General features: G+C 40.0%; 1 protein-coding gene across 2 annotated transcripts in view; it reads right to left on the bottom strand.

The window, feature by feature from the left end:
- Positions 1–602: 602 nt before the first annotated feature.
- LOC115126569 (ankyrin repeat domain-containing protein 10-like) overlaps positions 603–21,277 on the bottom strand; it is a 32,151-nt gene continuing 11,476 nt past the window's right edge. For both annotated transcript variants that reach the window (XM_029656237.2, XM_065017467.1), the window contains exons 4-5: positions 7,093–7,361; positions 603–4,060 (exon numbers count right to left, since the gene is read on the bottom strand). In XM_029656237.2, the coding sequence (XP_029512097.1) occupies positions 3,777–4,060; positions 7,093–7,361 (553 nt within the window). In that variant the 3' untranslated portion in view covers positions 603–3,776. The remainder of the gene's footprint in view (positions 4,061–7,092; positions 7,362–21,277) is intronic.

Raw genomic sequence — 21,277 nt, 5'->3', positions numbered from 1 at the left:
TGGCAGAGGAGTAGGGTTGACCCGAGCGTTCTGACTTAACATCTTTAGTCAAGCTTCCAAGCTAACTGGCTAATGTTGGCTAGCTACTCCCAGACACAAATGAGAGCACATCTCACTCCATTTTACTCGCACTAGCAGAGCTGGTTAGGCTGTTTCCATGTTATGCAGAGTGTTGGCGACTAACTGTGCTGCTGGCAACAACTTAATTGTGCTTTTTTGCAGACGTTTACTGACACCGGCCATAATCAACGGGTGTTGAGCGTTCGTAAATTCATACATTATTCTGCACACTCAGATGAGAGTGCTCTGAAATCGGAGTAGATAGCCAGAGTGAATTTACGAATGCACCCCTAGTTCCACCGCCTTCCCGCTCCCATTGGTTTAGCCATTATGCCAAGACAGTCTAAATGACAGCATAATCTTTAGAAATGAGACGGCACAATTGAGGGCCTGCACAGCCTTCTCAATATCACCAGAGGGCACCAAACTACTCAGATATTCAGGTAAACTATAGAAAATATGAAATAATATTGCTTCTGTGTTTTCAGACGATTGTAGATACATTCTCATGCACACAAAAAATGAACAAATTAAGAGAAAAATCATAGCCCCACCATCATAATTTTATTCAAAATAATTACCCTTTAAGGAGTTTAAACCGTACAAAATTACTCCACACTGAGCGTCAGCTCTAATTTGCATCAATATATGCCATCTACTCATGAACATTTGTGATTCTGTACAGACTGAATAGTACTGCTGAGCGGATTGCTCGACCGAAAAATGTAATGAAGCAGATGTATGCAGGGAGGGATTTAAAGTTTGTGACCAATACATTTATGAAGGTTCCTATTTTTCCTTCTTAAAAAATTGCCTTAGGCAAGAGTAGCTTTGCCTTGCTTTATAAAAATTGTAGCACTACTAATCACGCACATTTGTCATAGATCAACGTCTACATTTTGTCATTACTGTAGTTAGCAAAGCAATACAACAAAACACAAGCCAAATAAAGCTGCAAAAACATAGAAAAACAGTCCAAATAAACTCACACCATTTTCAACACCAGACACAATAGATAGGCTATACAGAAAAGCGTACACAGTCCTTTCCTAGAAAAGTAGAATGAGAGAAGATGAGGGCACTAGGAGGGGCTAATTCAACCAAAGTCTCCAGTCTGCGAGCTAATAGGACAGGGTCAGGCCATATAGCACACCTTGGTAATACCTAAAAGCTCACATAATACAGAAAAGCTGCACAGTAAAGATGTATGTACTTTAAACATTAACGTAAAGATATGCTTTGGCATAACAAGGGAGTTCTTGTAGAAAAAATAGCTATGAGACAGAGTCACCACCAGAAATGTCCAAAAAGGTAGATTTTCTCAGGGGGAATAAAAGAAAACGCAGATAAAACAAAAGATGCTTTCCCTTATTTTTACTTTAAGGGGAGGAACATTCTCTAGTAGTCTCTTCATTCTGACATGAGATGGACAAATGATGTCTTTATCCCCTTATTGGCCAAAATGGTGCAACAACATTAGTACCACTAAATGCAGTACTGGATGTCTTAACTCAGTGGCCCCCAACCGATGTTTAACACGCACTTATAAAACGGGACCTGTGGAATGCACATGGCATTTTTACTTTGGCGCACTAGTGTCGGTTATATAATTTGTATCACTTTACTCAGTCTGTGAAAACCATTAAAACATGAAAGTCTGATTAAACTTAGCCTGAGTCATTTAATTCCTACTATATGGCTCTGGGCTTAGCTATACCACAGCATGTGCTATAGAAACAGAGCATGGCTTTGTGTCCTTGGTTGCACCTTTATAATGCAGAAACCCGCCTGTTTGTAGCGCAAACCGTTAAAAACTCAAATACATATTTAACCAGTGCTACATTTTGTTATAGGCCTTCACGGGTCAAAAAAGATGGATCCATTCTAAAATGGACCTGGGGTTTCCCATCCGGACCCGATATGCATAAATAAAATACAACTATATAGGGACCCGTTCTGAACAGAATCGAGGACTAGACCCGTTCGGTATAGACCAGATCGATACAGACCCGGTCCTGAAGCAACAGACAAGTACATTTTTAAGCTACTTTAGTTACCGGAGCTGATAAAGCACAAGGGAAGAGGTAAAGAGTAATGACGCTATAGCAGGGGCCATGTTGTGTGGTAGGCTACTGTGAGTGTGCGTGAATGAGCCACACAGGAACAGTGGCGGGAGAGACCGCAACCAACCAATCCGACTTGAGCTATAGTAGACTAATCGCTGCCATAGCTAGGTTATGTATCATCATATATGATTAAGTACTGGTACCTATATTGACTGCATCAAACCGGGAGAAGCTAGTTAAGATCGCAAGCTACACTATTTGATGCTGCATACGCTTTCCCGTTCTACAGTTACAAACAACTCGCAGAGCTGTAGTGAAGGAAGTTGTCAAGGAAGTCAGTTTGTGTTTATACAGGACCTCCCGCCCTCAACTACAGTCAACCAATCAGTCAACGCGGCGCTATACCGAGACCTCCGCATTTGAGTGGCGCACGGCGATGCGGTACAGAGCTCAATTTGGCCTGTGCGTGCCCTCCGAGGCTCCGCAATTGTGTCACACCATCCATATGGTGCCTTGACCACATTTTCGGACCAAGCATACATTGGCTCTTATGATTGGCCAACAACAAGCTACACGTACCACTCTCATGAAAAACAAAGAGCAGCAGCAAAAATGATACAACTTCTCTGTCTCGCGCTCTACTGCAGCATTCGTGTTCGAATGCATGTGGGTCCTAGCAAGTCAGTTAAACATGACACATACCCAAGGCAATCCTATCAGAGCCGACCCAGACCCTTCATATTATTAAAGAATTCTCGACCCGGACACGGTTGCATCCCAGATCTGGTCTCGGGGATTCGTGTCCAGCTGGATTCACGAAGACCTCTAGTACACACACACAATAACAATCATGAGTAAGGAACTATTTCAAACAAACCATATTTAATGTATAAAAAACGTTTGTCACAGAAAATAGATTTGCTGTATGGATCAGATAAAATAAGAGGTCATTACCACTAAATAAATGAATAGTGAAATGCTATCCCATCAAGGTGTGCCACGGTTAAAAAACAGTTGGGAACCACTGGTCTAACTTCGTAAAGGTCAGAATTCCGCCATTGCATATTCATGATGCGGAGGGAAACTTCAGTGCAGCCTCTAGGATTTGATCTAACCGAAGTCTAACCTTCTCCCTATTCTTCTCCGGAAACCAAGTGAGAGGCTGGTTTCAGTAAATTGTTCCCAAGGTGTGGGCGTTTCTACATCAAAGGAATGTAGATTAGAATTTTACAACATTATTACAGTTACCATTGGGCAATGTAGGGTGTGGAGGGATAATTGTGCAAAACAGAAGTCACTCATCCTAAGGGGCTTTGCCAAAAACACAAGATTATTTAACAAGAATTGTGTGGATCATTCAAAGAACCTGGTATAACAACAAAACATAAAACTAATGTTTCTCTATCAATTAAGTATAGTAGCAAGGCAATGGATTTCTTAACATGTATGTAGAATACAATAAATTAACTATTTATGCCTTTATTTCTAGAACCCGGAAATATATCATTATCATGCCAAGAACCCAACAATGGCACTAAAATTAATTCCATCAGTGAGAGAACATGGCCAGAGAGGGCCTGATGGACATTCTACCAAGATACAATGACTAGGAGGGTCAACACTCAACTCAATACATGCACTCTAAGGTCTCTACAGGTAGGCATAGGAGTTAGTGCAGCGACAGGGGATCTGCATGGAGGCCACAGTGAAGATCTCCAGCTCCTTAGGGGCCGGTGTGGACACCTCCACTCCCCCCTGGTCCACCAGGCCTGGCACCGGCGCAGACCCATTCATCCCAAACGTCAAGGGTCCTGGCCCACCTGAGCTCACTGCCGGTGGCGCTGACTCCATGCTCTCCTGGTGTATGCTCTCCATCAGGAACTCTCCGACGCCGCAGACCGACCCATTCAGCATCCCCAGCGGCAGGCCCATACCTAGTTAGAGCAGTGGATGAGCATGTTGGGCTACCATCTAGAATACAACTAAATAAGAATACAATGACATACAGGTCAGAATACTCCAGAGAATAGTCAGAATACTACAGTCCCAAAGAGGCCATTCCATCATGCACAGGCTGTCTGGGCAGAAGGGGAGACACTGGTATTTAGCATTTTAGAATAATCAACCTTACTCAGCAAGTCCAATGTCCAATTTTAGGCTTTATCATTCAGCAATAAAAATATATATATTTTTTTTAAATCGGCCACTGCCCCATTTTCTGATTCCCTACAGCCTTTATCAACAGTTCAAAACTCTGCTCCAGAGTTTGCAGAAGTCCAATAAAACAAGCAGATGCTTTTACATGTCAACATCAGAGGCCTGGCAAACAGCAAAGGGTAAGTCCCCTGCCACCCCCTTCTTCCTCGTACTGCTCGTTCTAACGCTGCACAATGAAGTAAACAATGTATTCTACCAGGTTCTCATATGGGCTAGGCCAGTTTAATCATGGTTTTACAACAGGATTTTAGAATCGGAAAGGTTTTATGACACTCTTTGCTTTATTACGCATAATTAGGTGAGGAGAACATTCAGTCAGGAATAGGGCTGCAAATGGATGCTATACTACTGGAAACTTTCAAAAGTTTACCAACATTTTGGTAACTTTAAAGTATTTTATTTTATCAGGCGACATCTAGTGACCTTTTTTGGGTACTTCAGATTACCACAGATGTCCATCTCTGGCCAACAAACATATATAAAATAAGATGATTTTCAAACAAAAAGGGTATGACAAAGCTGTAAACATTATCCTAAATATAACCCATCAACTTAGTGAATACCATTGGTTTTAAATGAGGGCTTCAGCATGAAATATCCCTAATATATACATCCAGTCAAAAGTTTGGACACACCTATGGTGTGGGTTTTTCAAGGGGTTTTCTTTATTTGAAATATTTTCTACATTGTAGAATAATAGCGAAGACTTTAAAACTATGAAATAACACAAAATGGAATCATGTAGTAACCAAAAAAAGTGTTAAGCTTTGCACTCTTGGCATTCTCTTAACCAGCTTCACGAGGAACGATTTTCCAAAAAGTCTTGGAGTTCCCACATATGCTGAGTACTTGTTGGCTGCTTTTCCTTCACTCTGCAGTCAAACTCATCCCAAACCATCTCAATTGGGTTAAGGTTGGGTGATAGTGGAAGCCAGGTCATCTGATGCATCACTCTCCTTGGCCAAATAGCCCTTACACAGCCTGGTGGTGCGTTTTGGGTCATTGTCCTGTTGAAAAACAAATGATAGTGGGACTATGAGCAAACCAGATGGGATGGCGTGTCGCTGCAGAATGCTCATGTAGCCATGCTGGTTAAGTGTGCCTTGAATTCTAAATAAATCAGTGTCACCAGCAAAGCACCCCCACACCACCTCCATGTTGCACGGTGGGAACCACACATGCAGAGATAATTTGTTCACCTACTCTGCGTCTCACAAAGACAGAAGTTGGAACAAAAAAACATCAAATCTGGACTCCAGATCAAAACGACAGATTTCCACCGGTCTAATGACCATTGATCGGGTCTTCTTATTATTGGTGTTCTTCAGTAGTGGTTTCTTTGCAGCAATTCAACCATGAAAGTCTGATAACAAACCTCCAGATGAGCTTCAATGACATACAACACTCCTTCGTGGCCTCCAACTGCTCTTAAATGCAAGCAAAACTAAATGCATGCTCTTCAACCGATCACTGCCCACCCATCTAGCATCACTACTCTGGACGGCTCTGACTTAAAATATGTTGTTTGTGTTGCACGGCTTTGCTCTATTTTGGCCAGGTCGCAGTTGTAAATGAGAACTTGTCCTTAACTGGCCTACCTGGTTTAATAAAGGTGAAATAATTTTTTTTTTTTTTAAATGTACACAGTGTCCTCTGAACAGTTGATGTGTTTGGTCTGTTACTTGAACTCTGTGAAGCATTCATTTGTGCTGCAAATCAGAGGTGCAGTTAACTCTAATGAACTTATCTTCTGCAGCAGAGGTAACTCTGGGTCTTCCTTTCCATTTGGCGGTCCTCATGAGAGCCAGTTTCATCATAGCGCTTGATGGTTTTTGCAACTGCACTTGAAGAAACTTTCAAAGTTCTTGAAATGTTAAGGATTGACGGACCTTCATGTCTTAAAGTAACAATGAATTGTTGTTTCTCTTTGCTTATTTGAGCTGTTTTTAGCATTAATATGGACTTGGTCTCTTAAACAAATAGGGCTATCTTCTGTTTACCACCCCTACCTTGTCACAACACAACTAATTGGCTCAAACGCATCAAATAAATCAATTCCACAAACTAACTTTTAACAAGGCACACCTGTTAATTGAAATGCATTCCAGGTCATGAATCTGGTTGAGAGAATACCAAGAGTGTTCCAAGGGTCGCTACATTGAAGAATATCAAATTATTTTGATTTGTTTAAACCTTTTTTGGTTACTACATGATTTGATATGTCATTTCATAGTGTTGATGTATTCACTATTATTATACAATGTAGAAAATAGTAAAAATTAAGAAAAAACCTTGAATGAGTAGGTGTGTCCAAACTTTTGACTGGTACTGTATATTTTACACACTTATTTTACTGTATCAATAAGTCTTTGTTGTAAACATTTTGGCTTCAAACTGGTGGTGAAAAAAGTAAATCAGTAGTTTATAGAATAAAACAAAATGTTCATTTTACCCAAACACATACCTATAAATAGTAAAACCAGAGTAACTGATCATGTTGCAGTGGTCTCAATTTTTTCCAGAGCTGAACATGAATACATTTTTTTTTAAAGTATAAATTAGCAAAATGACCAGATTGCAGAAGATGCCGGTAACTTTGGTAAATTACCAGTTCTCTTTGCAACCATAGTCAGGAGATGAATCACCCTAAAACTCTTGCTCATTAAAAAAAAAAGTCACTGGAATACGTTAATAATCCCTCGCAAATTAAAGTTATTTTTTACAGAGTATTAAAACTGCAAAAATCTACCGTCAGTTCTGGCCTTCTTGATTTGATTGGCTTCCATGTTATCAAACGATCTCTTTCTATTGGGTGCCCCGTTAAGAAGGCTCCGCCCTAGGATGAGAGGGTGGGAGTGGCCTCCGTTCTGGGTGGTACCGTTCAGACAGAAGCCGTTAAACTGGGTCTGGGTCAGGTTCTGCTGCAGGTTCTGCGCATTGGAGAGCATCTCAGCACATTCGCGGAACCCCTGGGCATGGGCCAGGTCAGCGGCGGACAGCCCACTAGCGTTCCTCATACTGCGCAATAAGAGAAGAGAGCATTAGAGAAACCTACGCCCGGCCATAGCCAGGGATCTCACACACACACACACACACACACACACATCCCTGACTGCCTCAATTACACTAACCTTGCACTTCTACACTACCATTATCTCTTTGAGGGAGAGATGACAACTGATCCCTTTAGATATTTTTTCCCTGATATTAAATGCATCTGGAAATAAAAATCTCATCTTTTTTTAAATGAAAATGTAGAGCTGTCCACTGCAAGAGAACATGATAAATAACTATCAATATGCACACATTTAAAAAAAAATCTGAATCAGGAGACCAAAGTCATTCCCACATCCCAGAAATGTTGATACATTTCAAAGATGCAAAACATTGAGTGGAAGAAATGCACATCCTTGGAGATAACGGACAAGTTCATTCTGATTGACGGTGACCTCAAAGAGAGGAAAAGTCCACCTTGCAGAAAATGTATGTGCATGTATGTGTGTGTATGAGACGTAAATATGAGTGAGTGGGTGTGTGTGAAGCTAACAAAGTGTCTCTAAAAAAAGCTGAATAATAGTGAAATTCTTGCTAAAGTGAGCAGAGACTGGCAACACAGGATCAAAGTTCTGCTTATTTGGTCCAAAGGCAGTCCTCAAGACAGGCTTCAGGGTCCTCCAACTCATTCATCGGTCACAGGGAAAGCTAGGTTTTTTTTTTCTCAGTACATCCATGTTCATGATTTGATGCAAATGGAAGAGAGAGAAAGAAGACAGGGATAAAAATGGAAAAGCATAAGAGAGAAGAAAAGGGATTCAGCAGAGTAATCTTCAAGGAACAGGGATGATGAAAGATGTCCTTTCTTCCAGGAGAGAAAAGCAAAAATTAGACAATATGTTGGAGCTCTACAGTGGCACTCACTGTTTAAGAAGAGGGAGAAAAAAGATTGTCTGTTTTCAATGTCAAAGCAGCCGGCATCCAATCAGAAGGAACCAATAAAAGGTTAAGAAAACAACCCTTCATGTTGGTATCACAGAAGACACCAAAAAGACCTATGGTTGATTTGGTCTCAGATTCAGGCGTGTGCATAACAGATAGTCTGTTTAGTCATTTCCTGTTGCCACTATAAACCTGTAATAAACCTACAGTAGGACTTTATGAATGAGCGAACAGCAATGCAGTGAGCATAGTTGATCATGATTTCTGATCACGATTTCCATAATGCTTATAGATATGCTAGAAAGAAGACAAGGATGTCACTGGGTGGGTAACAATTCAGAGCATCAGTGTTTGAGCTGTTTTCTGTGTCTGGACTTCTAAAATCAGTTGGGTAAAAGTAAAAAAAAGTGGAGCATCAAAGCAAATTAGTCTAAAAAGATAGGACTACTCTAACCTGGCTACTAAGCCAAAATTGGCCATCTAAAGCGATCAGATAGGGCCAAACCAGTGACCCGCTTCTAAGCAGGTCATAAACAAAAACAGACACCAGGTAGATAATTGCCTGGTCAATGTTCCTGTCCTGGCATGTGCTGTAGCAGACCAAAAAGATTCCCTTGTAAGGATTGAGGTCTGCTCTGCTCTGCCATGGAAATGGTTCAATTCATTTCCAGGAAGTGTCTCGAAAAATACTCTAAGCTAACAGGAGGCCCGAAACTTGACTGTTTTGATGCCAATCGCCAAACATTTCTGCTGGCTAATGGGAGAACCATTCTGCACTTGTTGTTCCGAGGCTAAACACCATTTGATTCCGTGGCAAAATAATTTCCCAAGCTGAACAACCAGGTCTTTGTAAGGGGAAGAGGGCATTCGAGGCAGGTCCCCCGTATTGATTGAACTTTTTTTGTTGTATTATTTAGAAATGAGAAACACTTGACTTATAGATTGCAATGATGCACTAGGCAAATAACCTGCTACTGCAGTGTTGCTGTAAGGGATTGTAGGACGTTGAAAAGACGTGTAATATACATACTTTCTAGACGTTGAAGTTGGGTTCAATTTAAGTTCTGTATGAAATATGAAAATATGTATTTTCCGTATGTTTAAAATGCATATTTTCCAGGATGTTGAAAAATATGTATTTTCCCGATGTTGAAATCAGGCAATTTTTTGGTTCTAAATTAAAAGTTGAAAATATGTAATTTATAGATGTCTATGATTGGTTCAGATTTTGGACTGTACAAAAAAAAAGAAAAAGAGACGACCAAAAAGGCATTAGTGTTGGTCCGTGCTTACTGACATATAGCCTACAGTTTTGCCTGAGATTTAAGTTTATGAATGCCCATCTGCGTGGTAAGCCCACCACTTGTAAAACACAACAAAAAAAATGACATTTTGTCCAGACAGGAACAAAGAGAGACGTTGGCTTGTGCTTACTGGGGTGTAGTAGCCTGCCATGACAGCCACAATGGAATTGTATGAATGCCCATCAAGTTGTAGGCCCACCATTAGTAAAACAGGCCATTGCATAGGATTTATTAGTCATAAATGCTCTGACTAATCAACTTGGCAATTTAAGCTCTGAATATCAGATATCCAACTTTATCAGGAGTTAGTGAGCCTATTTGCAATGTGTTTACACTGCGGGAAATGCAGAAGTATTTAATTTTTGCTATAACCAGCTTGTCAAACATTGACAGATACAAACTTGAAACTACTGATCATGTCAATGGGGTGAAACTCCTGGACAACAGTTGTACAGCTGTTTTTAGGATTGTTTGTTAACATGACAACGCATATTTGTATTTGATCGGGTGTCATTTAGGTTAGGCTATTTGATCGGGTGTCATTTAGGTTAGGCTATTTGATCGGGTGTCATTTAGGTTAGGCTATTTGATCGGGTGTCATTTAGGTTAGGCTATTTGAGCGGAGAAACCTGCATGTAAAAACTGTCAGTCTCATTACATTGTCATACATTTTATCTACAGCCTGTAGGCTACAGAAAAGACCACATACTCTAACATATTCTATATTTGCTACACGATTTAATTAAGTCAAAAATTGACGTAATGTTGGTGCAACACCGCAGCGAGGGGTCTCTAGATGAGCACCCTGAAGAGGCACGCTTCAAATATGAGTTATAAATGTGAATAAAGTGAAAGTTGTAGCAACCCAGTGACATCCATGAAGAAATATATACTCTCCAGTTTAGATACTGTTGTTCACTCATTCATAAACTCAGTGCTTTGTCTTTCTTACAATCTCTAGAACTATCTTAATGTGTACAAAGTCAAAACAATAAATGACATCAAAATGCACTGTAATTAACGTGCTTAAGATCACATTCTTCTGTTGAATAAAAACAAAACAAAAATCACACATGATTAACTTGCATACATATCCCATTCCCCCCATTCTGACTCTGTTTGAAAAAACAAAAATTAACGCTTCCAAGAGATCCCACCTTCAAGCAAAAGCTTTGTTTATATAGAATTTGTGAGCATGTACTGTAGACTGACGGGTCTCACTAAGAGGAGTAACAATCCTTCAGGGTGCCAGAGAATCTAATACAACCAGTGTAGGGAACATTATGTGCACAAAGAACATGACACCAAAATATTCTGCTCTGACTTCTGAAAAATGTCCTATTTTTGTATTAGTAATCAGGTAACATTTCAACCCAACATTAAGTGAATTTGTTGAAGGGACAAACAAGATATACTGTAGTTTATTATCAACAAAATGTAATTATACTATGCGTATGTCATGTGTATTATATGTCTAACCCCTCCAACCTTTACTATCCTATCCCATCCCACCCCAGGCCTGGACCCACCCCCTGCCGTCACTGACAAAGACCAGATGTTTCATTAAAATAATAGTTCAGGATTTTGGCAATTTAAAAGGTAGTTTTGCGAGCCAATGCTAACTAGCATTAGAGCAAAGACTGGAAGTCGACAGACTTCAAGTCATTGCGCTTCCTTCAAACTGCACGCAGAGACATAAAATGGTATCAACGGGTTCATCGGACTCAGGGGAAGTAGAGCAAAGGCCCCATTGCCAAAAACCCAAACTATCCATTTAAAGTAAAGGGATTTTTTTTTTTAAGAGAAAAAAAGGATAGCTAGCAACTCCATCTCCTTGAACTAAGACTAATTTATTATGAATCAAATTAGACTGACTAAGATCCTTTTAAAAAGGTTGCTTCTCTTTTTCTTAGAACAAACTGCAAAAGTGTTCTTCATTACAAGAAAAACAATTGGTTATAAAAGTAGAGAACATGGGCTTGAAGAAGGAATCCTGGAAATAACATCCCGAAAAGATGAATGAAAGTGACTTTTGGTTGAACATAATCACACAGAATGTTTGCTAATTGTATGTTAGCAGATGCTGAAGTAACTGATAGGATACCATTCGCCCAAAAGTATCAATGTGACAGGTTAGAAGCTATTTTTAAGTCACACAACCACAACACTAATATAGGCTTAACCCATCAGTTTACTGGTTTTAAAGAACTAGATAACTTAGTCCAATAAGTTAAAAGGACTGCACATGTAAAAATAATAGCTCAAATATAAGAATTATATAATATTATGAATTACCAGTAGAACCACATGTTCCCATTCACTTAAATAATGAAATCCGAATTATGTTATTACAATCAATTATCTCCATAATAAAGTTTAAAGATTTGGATGCAACACATTAGATATAAAGACACAGTAAGAATCAAAATATTATAGATTTGTTTTATGTGGTGCCTTGTTCCTTTGTACACATAGTGCCCCTCATTAGATCTTTCATAGGGCTACAGTTTAAATCAGATCTCTGGCCAGACTTGTTCCTTTGTACACATAGTGCCCCTCATCAGATCTTTCATAGGGCTACAGTTTAAATCAGATCTCTGGCCAGACTTGTTCCTTTGTACACATAGTGCCCCTCATTAGATCTTTCATAGGGCTACAGTTTAAATCAGATCTCTGGCCAGACTTGTTCCTTTGTACACATAGTGCCCCTCATTAGATCTTTCATAGCCCCTCATTAGATCTTTCACATAGGGCTACAGTTTAAATCAGATCTCTGGCCAGACTTGTTCCTAGTGCCCCTGATCTTTCACACAGTAAATCAGATGCCCCACATCATTAGATCTTTCATAGGGCTACAGTTTAAATCAGATCTCTGGCCAGACTTGTTCCTTCGTAGTGCCCCCTCACACATAGTGCCCCTCATTAGATCTTTCATAGGGCTACAATGTGTTCAAAGGAACAAGTCTGGCCAGAGATCTGATTTAAACTGTAGCCCTATGAAAGATCTAATGAGGGGCACTATGTGTACAAAGGAACAAGTCTGGCCAGAGATCTGATCTGATAAATCAGCCACAAGAGCATTAGTGAGGTAGGGCACTGATGTTGGGTGATTAGGCAGTCGGCGTAACAATTCATCCCAAAGGTGTTCGATGGGGTTGAGGTCAGGGCTCTGTGCAGGCCAGTCCACTTCTTCCACACAGATCTAGACAAACCATTTCTGTGTGGACCTCGTTGTGCACAGGGGCATTGCCATGCTGAAACAAGAAAGGGCCTTCGCCAAACTTTTGCCACAAAGTTAGAAGCAGAGAATCGTATGCTGTAGCGTTAAGATTTCCCTTCACTGGGGCCATAGCCTGAACCATGAAAAACAGCCCCAGACCACTATCCTCCTCCACAAAACTTTACAGTTGGCACTATGCCGTCTCATTCAGGCAGGTAGCGTTCTCCTGGCATCCGCCAAACCCAGAGTTGTCCGTTGGACTGACAGATTGTGAAGCGTGAGTCATCACGCCAGAGAACGAGTTTCCACTGCTTCCACTGAGCTTTACACCACTCCAGCCGACTTTTGGCATTGCGCATGGTGATCTTAGGATGGTGTGCGGCTGCTCGGCCATAGAAACCCATTTCATAAGACTCCCGACTAACAGTTCTTCTGCTGACGTTGCTTCAAGAGGCAGTTTGGAACCTTGGTAATGAGTTGCAACCGAGGACAGACGATTTTTACACTCTACGCGCTTCAGCAATCCCGTTCTGTGAGCTTGTGTGGCTACCACTTCACGGCTGAGCCGTTGTTGCTCCTAGGTTTCCACTTCACAATAAAAGCACTTACAGTTGACCGGGGCAGCTCAAGCAGGGCAGAAATTTGACAAACTGACTTGTTGGAAAGGCACCACATTGAAAGTCACTGAGCTCTTCAGTAAGACCATTCTACTGCCAATGTTTGTCTATGGAGATTGCATGGCGGTGTGCTCAATTTCATACATCTGTTAGCAATAGGTGTGGCTGAAATAGACAAATCTACAAATTTGAAGGAGTGTCCACATGTAAAATACTTTTGTACTATATAGTGTAAGGGTCTCCATAGAAAACCCTCTATTTTGGGAACACTGTTCTGAGAGTTCTGTTAAAGCCTGATAATGTAGCATTTCCCTTCACAGGATCAGAGCGGCACTGGAGAAACTATTTTAGTTGCTCTAACTGCATTTGTCATCTTGGCTTTAAACCGTCAATGGACAAAAGGAAATCCCCCTTCCCCCTGTGAATTATATTTGGAGACAGGTCCACAATAATGGTAACCTGGTTTATGGGATGAGTCAAAAACAAAAACATCCAGTGGCCAAATTGATTAATATACCAACATATGTCAGCTCTCACATCACTGAATGTTGTAAATGTGCCTACTAACGATGAATGTCCAATAGAAACGTAAAAACATACTCAGTTAAGCTAAGTGGGTTTTTGATCCTGCAGCTCTTCTGAAGTTTTCAGCTATGGTTCTTAGTCTCTGGCGTAACTCATCACATAGCTCAGCACGGGAGCCAATCGAATGACGCCAGAGCTGACATGAACAACAATAGACTGATTGCAGTCTTGCTCAGGGCAAATCCCTTAGATAAGGGAGGCCTTGCATTCCCCCCCTCTTCCTGCCCCTGAATTCTAGCCAACTACATTCTATCTTCCACCCTCTCCCATTTGGTTCCTGTAGTTACAAAGTGATCCATTTAGATTTTTTGTTTAACTGCAAAGTTTGACATAGTTCAGGTCGAGAAGACAGCGGTAAATGAACACCAACTTTATTTGAAACACAATGATATCTACAATCACACTCATGTCCTGTTATTGAGACCCGTCATGTGTGTGAATGCTAAAGGGTGATACAGTACCTTGAATAATCAGCCTGTTGGATTCTAAATGGTCTATAATTAAGCAATAAGGCCCGAGGTGGTGTGGTATATGGCCAATATACCACAGCTAAAGGCTGTTCTTATGCACAACGCAACGAGGAGTGCTAGAACACAGCCCTTAGCCGTGGTAGATTGGTCATATCACAAACCCCTGAGGTGCCTTATTGCTATTATGAACTGATATCAACATAATTAGAGGAGTAAGAATAAATGGTATGTCATACCCATGGTATTCGGTCTGATATACCACGGCTTTCAGCCAATCAGCATTTAGGGCTTGAACCACCCAGTTTATAATACAGGATGACCATGTCCAAAACTGAGTAGTAAGTAAGGAAGCGTTAATTTCTCTTTTAAATGCCTGGTATGCTTTGCTTTTCAGTTGTGAACACACAACCACTGCCTTCTGTTGCTAGCCTATCACCTTCGAGAGAGATCCTAAAAATCATGCTGACCTGTAACTTTACATAGGACTAATTAAAAGATCACTAATCATAAAATGGGTCCTATGGTTAGTTTACAAATAAAATACAGGGACAGGTAATATTAAGCAAAGCATGCAGGTCTAAACATGTCTAAAGAAATCAAACTATTTAAAAGATATTCATAAATGTCCTAGCATTAAAACCAATCACCGCATGAAATACCTCAACAGTTTGCCAGTTTGTAGATAGGAAGCGATAGTGAGAACACTCAATGCCACAACAGTACGGCTATCCCAGGGAACGGGGCAGACTCTGCAGTGTCTATTCTCCCCCTTTTCTAGGATTACTTGAAAAAATCAAGTCATTTCGAATTCAATGGCTGCAAAACATTGAGATGTGGAGGTTTCTGAGTCTTATTCGTTGACAGTACAAAAAAGAAGAGATCATACGTTTTTCTATTAACTATTTTTTCTCTCTTCTCATTGCCACTTTCATAAGAGAAAATGTGACAGAAGATCAGATAATCAAAACAGATCTTACGGTATATCATAGAAATGGGTTAATACTGAAGGTGACATTCAAAAACAGAACAGGTTCTTTTATACAAGCAAAATATTTATAGCATTATAATGTTAGCATTATATACAGTTAAATAGTATGACCCTAGTGACTGCTCTACTCTGGACTATTCTCTATCCACTACACAACCCAGAGTGATTCTCTATTCACTAAATCTACTGAGCTTACCCCCTAGAGTAGCTCATTGTAAAACCCTAAAAGTGCTAGAGGCTCATGACAAGAAATTCAAAAGGAGAATCCAAAAAGTGAAATTAAATAAAGTTTGATGTTTTATGTTCAAAACGATCTACGCATGTTTCTAGATATTTAAGGTTTTGATTGCGAATTATGCTATTTTTTCCCCACGTCAAAATCAAAATGGATAACTATTTGAATGAAACAAACACTAATTAATATTCATTGCCCTATTATGATGGTGACGTAAAACCATTCATTTAGGGTTCTACACCTGTATTGCTGCACCGTGCTTCTATACCTGCATTGCTTGCTGTTTGGAGTCTTAGGCTGGGTTACTGCACAGCCCTTTGAGATATCAGCTGATGTAAGAAGGGCTTTATAAATACATTTGATTTATATATTTGAATAAACCAGAACATTTGGCCTGAAATTCCCTAACAAGGAAGTTACCTTGCTGCTCCATGCATGTATTGTTGAAGAATATCTGTGAATAATGATACCAAGAGATTGGGTAAATGATCTGGAAAGATCATGTAAACGTTGATGGGAGAAAAAAAGAACTGAACCAACAATAGAAGACAACCAAGCTTCCGTGAGTAAGTATGCCGGCTGAGATATTCATGGTTTGTGCAGGATGATTCAACATGATCAGGTCACAAGAAAAGCACCTGTCCAGAATAAGTGGGCCACGGTCCTTGTCAATGTACTGCCACTGACAAACAAGAAAATAGGTAATGGTCTTAATACGTTGAACTTGAGTCTTGAGATGCAGAAAACACTATGATAGACGGTTGAAATATCATGTTTTTATTAGAAAATTGATCCTCTTTCAGATAGGCTATTCAAGGTGGTTCAGGGACAAACCCACAAACAAGGACATGCTCCATGGCTTCAGTGATTTCACAAGAGAATGAAAATATTTCATTAAAATCACACATCTTGAGTGATAAGATGACGGCAGACAGATATGGCAGCTCTGCTTCTAGCTCCTAAGCACAATAATTTTGCTACACCTACAATAACATTTGCTAAATATGTGTAAAGTGGGACAAAAAAGTATTTAGTCAGCCACCAATTGTGCAAGTTCTCCCACTTAAAAAGATGAGGCCTGTAATTTTCATCATAGGTACACTTTAACTATGACAGACAAAATGAGAAGGAAAAAAATAAATCTAGAAAATCACATTGTAGGATTTTTAATGAATTTATTTGCAAATTATGGTGGAAAATAAATATTTGGTCACCTACAAACAAGCAAGATTTCTGGCTCTCACAGACCTGTAACTTCTTCTTTAAGAGGCTCCTCTGTCCTCCACTCGTTACCTGTATTAATGGCACCTGTTTGAACTTGTTATCAGTATAAAAGACACCTGTCCACAACCTCAAACAGTCACACTCCAAACTCCACTATGGCCAAGACCAAAGAGCTGTCAAAGGACACCAGAAACAAAATTGTAGACCTGCACCAGGCTGGGAAGACTGAATCTGCAATAGGTAAGCAGCTTGGTTTGAAGAAATCAACTGTGGGTGCAATATTAGGAAATGGAAGACATACAAGACCACTGATAATCTCCCTCGATATGAGACTCCACGCAAGATCTCACCCAGTGGGGTCAAAATGATCACAAAAATCTCAGAACCACACGGGGGGAGCTAGTGAATGACCTGCAGAGAGCTGGGACCAAATTAACAAAGCCTACCATCAGCAAGGGCATTGAAGATGAAACGTGGCTGGGTCTTTAAGCATGACAATGATCCCAAACACACCGCCCGGGCAACGAAGAAGTGGCTTCGTAAGAAGCATTTCAAGGTCCTGGAGTGGCCTAGTCAGTCTCCAGATCTCAACCCCATAGAAAATCTTTGGAGGGAGTTGAAAGTCCGTGTTGCCCAGCAACAGCCCCAAAACATCACTGCTCTAGAGGAGATCTGCATGGAGGAATGGGCCAAAATACCAGCAAGTGTGTGAAAACCTTGTGAAGACTTACAGAAAACGTTTGACCTCTGTCATTGCCAACAAAGGGTATATAACAAAGTATTGAGATAAACTTTTGTTATTGTCCAAATACTTATTTTCCACCATAATTTGCAAATAAATTCATTAAATATCCTACAATGTGATTTGCTGGATTTTTTTTTCTCATTTTGTCTGTCATAGTTGAAGTGTACCTATGATGAAAATTACAGGCCTCTCATCTTTTTAAGTGGGAGAACTTGCACAATTGGTGGCTGACTAAATACTTTTTTGCCCCGCTGTATGTGACCAATAAAATTACATTTTATTTGATTTATATCAAGGTTATGGTCAACATACTTTGCTCTTTCTTCAAGGGAAGTCATTCTAGCTGCTCTTCAGGTTGTGGAGGTTTGAGAAGCCTAATTTGCTTAGCCCCGAAGAAAATCATGTAGCACATTAATGCAGCGGTACTGGTCAGTTAAATGGTAAAGGTCAGTCTGGGAGGGGGCAATGGGCAGAAGACAGGAGCTCAGATGTCCAAGGAGAAGGTCATTCTAAGTTTAGGGCACAGCGACGACCAGTAGAGCAGCATAAAGCGGGAGGGAAAGAGTACTGGGGCAAAGTGACGAAGCAGAACAAACCCAGCGCAACAGTCATGATGGCGACTTCTGTGATTGGTAAAGGTTGAAATGTCCTCTTCAGAAGTGAGAAAGAGCTCTGTTTATGACAGTGAGAGATATGATACTAGAACTATGAATGATTTGTGCAGCAGCAGCATAAATATAGTGTTAGCACAATGACTGGAAGTCTATGGGATCTGGTAGCATGCTGGAGATGCTGTGGCTCAACGATTGTGTGTGAAGAGAGAGGATGGGCTGTTCATGTATAGACAAGGGAACATTCTCAGAATGGAATCATCCTTGTGGAACTGTGCCATGTAACACAGTGACAGAGTGCCTCGCTAATGGTGGTGGTTGGTACGGGAGGCATCCATTACTAGAGCATCAAAGAATGTGTGTGTGTGCGCGTGCGCGTTTGTCTGACAGTCACACCAGACAGCAGCTTAGACAAAGTATTTTGAGAGTAGGATAACAGGTTTAAAATAGTTGGGTGCATTTAATAGTTCAATATTCTCCCTATTCTACAGAAAATTATTTTAAAAGGTAAACTTATAGTTGGTAACAGTGGGAAATTGCAATATTGCGGCATATGATTCATACAAATATTAATCTGCCTGACACAGACATAACTTCCAGAATTCAAAGGAAGCAGCTGCGGAAACCTGGCACAAATGGCACCAGTCTGTATTGGAATGTCTGTGTGCAACTAAGAGCTATGTTTACAGTAGCTAGAGCTGGCTGGTCAACTACAGGCCCAGTAACAACCTTATGTTTGTAGAAGCTATTTAAAGCTGAATGCATTTATGTAGCACTGCCATTTATATACTAGTAAGTAAACATCTGAACATAAAAAATATTTAGTAATATTATATTTCATAAAACCAATATGGACATTTTGTTAAGCCTTCTTTGCATTCAACTGGCTGGTGCTTCAATTACTATTAGGCTAGATTTACTCAAACTACAGCTGCCTTTAGCAGCATAGAAATCACCAGTCAAATGCATTTCCATTGCAGTTTTGTCAGCTCCCTCTGGGTACTGAGAGCAGATAGGGAAGCAACCACTAAGCACAGGAGAAAATGGCTCTATTCAAAATAGTTTTTCGAAAGCAAAAAATAAAAGCTGGATTCATATAGGTTAGCCTATATTTTATAACTTGTTTGCTATTGGTCAAAACCTTTGGCCTTTTGAAGCACCATAGGGCAATAGAAGATTGCAGGGAACAAAAATGAAGACAACTAACAATACTTTTAAAGGCTTTAAATAATTTTAATTTCACCTATAATTTCTTAATACGTCACTGTTTAGAGGGCAATGTTTTTGAATTAGAGAATGTATAGTAAAGAAAAATGAAAATCTGTTGCCATGAGCCTCCTGTCTAGTTTGCCTTTTTCTTCCATACTCTAGAATAGTGGACCATCAGAATCAACATGAGCTACAGCTGTCAAAGGAAACAACTTTGTGACAAACAGTAACTCAAACAGCTGCACAGTAGCATTTCTAGGACCTTTAGGGAAAAACAAACAGCTTTCAAAATTGTTCAGAGGCTAGCGACCATATGCACATTTCATCATAATGAATAGAATGAAAATATTCTAGAAGTGATTGTTTTCCACCCACTGAAATTGTCACCAGTGATTCTAAATGCCATAGACCACCAACCCCTTAACCCAATACAAAGCGGTTTCCATTTAACCTGGGTTAACAATATTACCATAACAATATTGTCTAAATCTGTTCTACAATGCTTGTTGGAATTTGGGTTTGTACGACTATAATTTATACTACGTTTGGTTAGGTCGTAACTCTACGATGAGAATTGAGAATCCTAAAAATTGTCATAGCGCCTGCCAGAAATTAAAATTCAATGAAGTATGGCATAACTCACTGTATGTCAGCTGAAATAAGGAGTAGAGTACCCTATAGTCACCTAAAAGAGAGATTACATTTCACTAGCTCAGGGATGTAGAACTCAAATTCTCAAGTCCTACAGAGTCATGCTGGTTTTTGTTTCTCCCTGGCAATAAAAGTAGTTTCTTCCTGATCAGAAAGGTTTTTGTAAAAGTTATATAGTAAACCCAGGTAGTGGTAGAAATTAACATTTAAACATGGCATATAAACTCACTGGTGTTTCTGGTTTAAGGTGTGTGCGTTGGGGTTTTAACGGACAGATGAAAAAGGTATAGGCTACAGGTTGTCCCACAGATGACACTAACTAAAACACCATATTTCTGCCTGAAATGTTGAACTATCCTTCAGGGTGAATCCTTCCAACACTTGCTAAGAATTTTGGGGAGCAAAAACATTCCCTTGAGTGAATCGGACTATGCATGTTTGTGAGCAATTTGTCCTTGAGACAGATAAAAGGTATAATCAATTTAAACAGACAATGATTATCATTTAGTAACTAATTTAAAATATGCTGTGAAATAATTAGATCCCTGTCAAATTGAGGCAGTCTCTGCGGTCTGCTGTCAACAATGTGTCTTGCCCACACTAACAGATGTGTATTTGTCAAGGTTTCAATACTGCTCTTGTAGAAGTTAATGGTTCTAGTATCTGTCGACCTAAACACGATGGCACTTGGTCATACAATGAGGAGCACCCTAAAACTGTTGGTAAAGCACTATTTGCAGGGCATGGTGGTGGCCTTGACTAAATGTATGCACTAACATTCAGTACGTACAGTGCATTCAGACCCCTTGACTACTTCCACATTGTTACGTTTAAGCCTTATTCTGAAATTGATTACATCATTTTTTCCCCCTTATCAATCTACACACAATATCCCGTAATGACAAAGCAAAAACAACTTCAGGAAAGAAAAAAAACGAAAATATTTAGACTCTTTACTCAGTACTTTGTTGAAACACCTTTGGCAGTGATTACAGCCTCGAGTCTTCTTGGGTATGACGCTACAAGCTTGGCACACCCGTCTTTGGGGAGTTTATTCCATTCTCCTTTGCAGATCCTCTCAAGCTCCGTCAGGTTGGATGGGGAGCATCGCTGCACAGCTATTTTCAGGTCTATCCAGA

The sequence above is a fragment of the Oncorhynchus nerka genome, linkage group LG1 (genome assembly GCF_034236695.1).
Source record: "Oncorhynchus nerka isolate Pitt River linkage group LG1, Oner_Uvic_2.0, whole genome shotgun sequence".
Taxonomy (NCBI): Eukaryota; Metazoa; Chordata; class Actinopteri; order Salmoniformes; family Salmonidae; genus Oncorhynchus; species Oncorhynchus nerka.
Note: the sequence above shows the minus strand (reverse complement) of the source record. Positions and strands in the feature narration are given on the sequence as shown.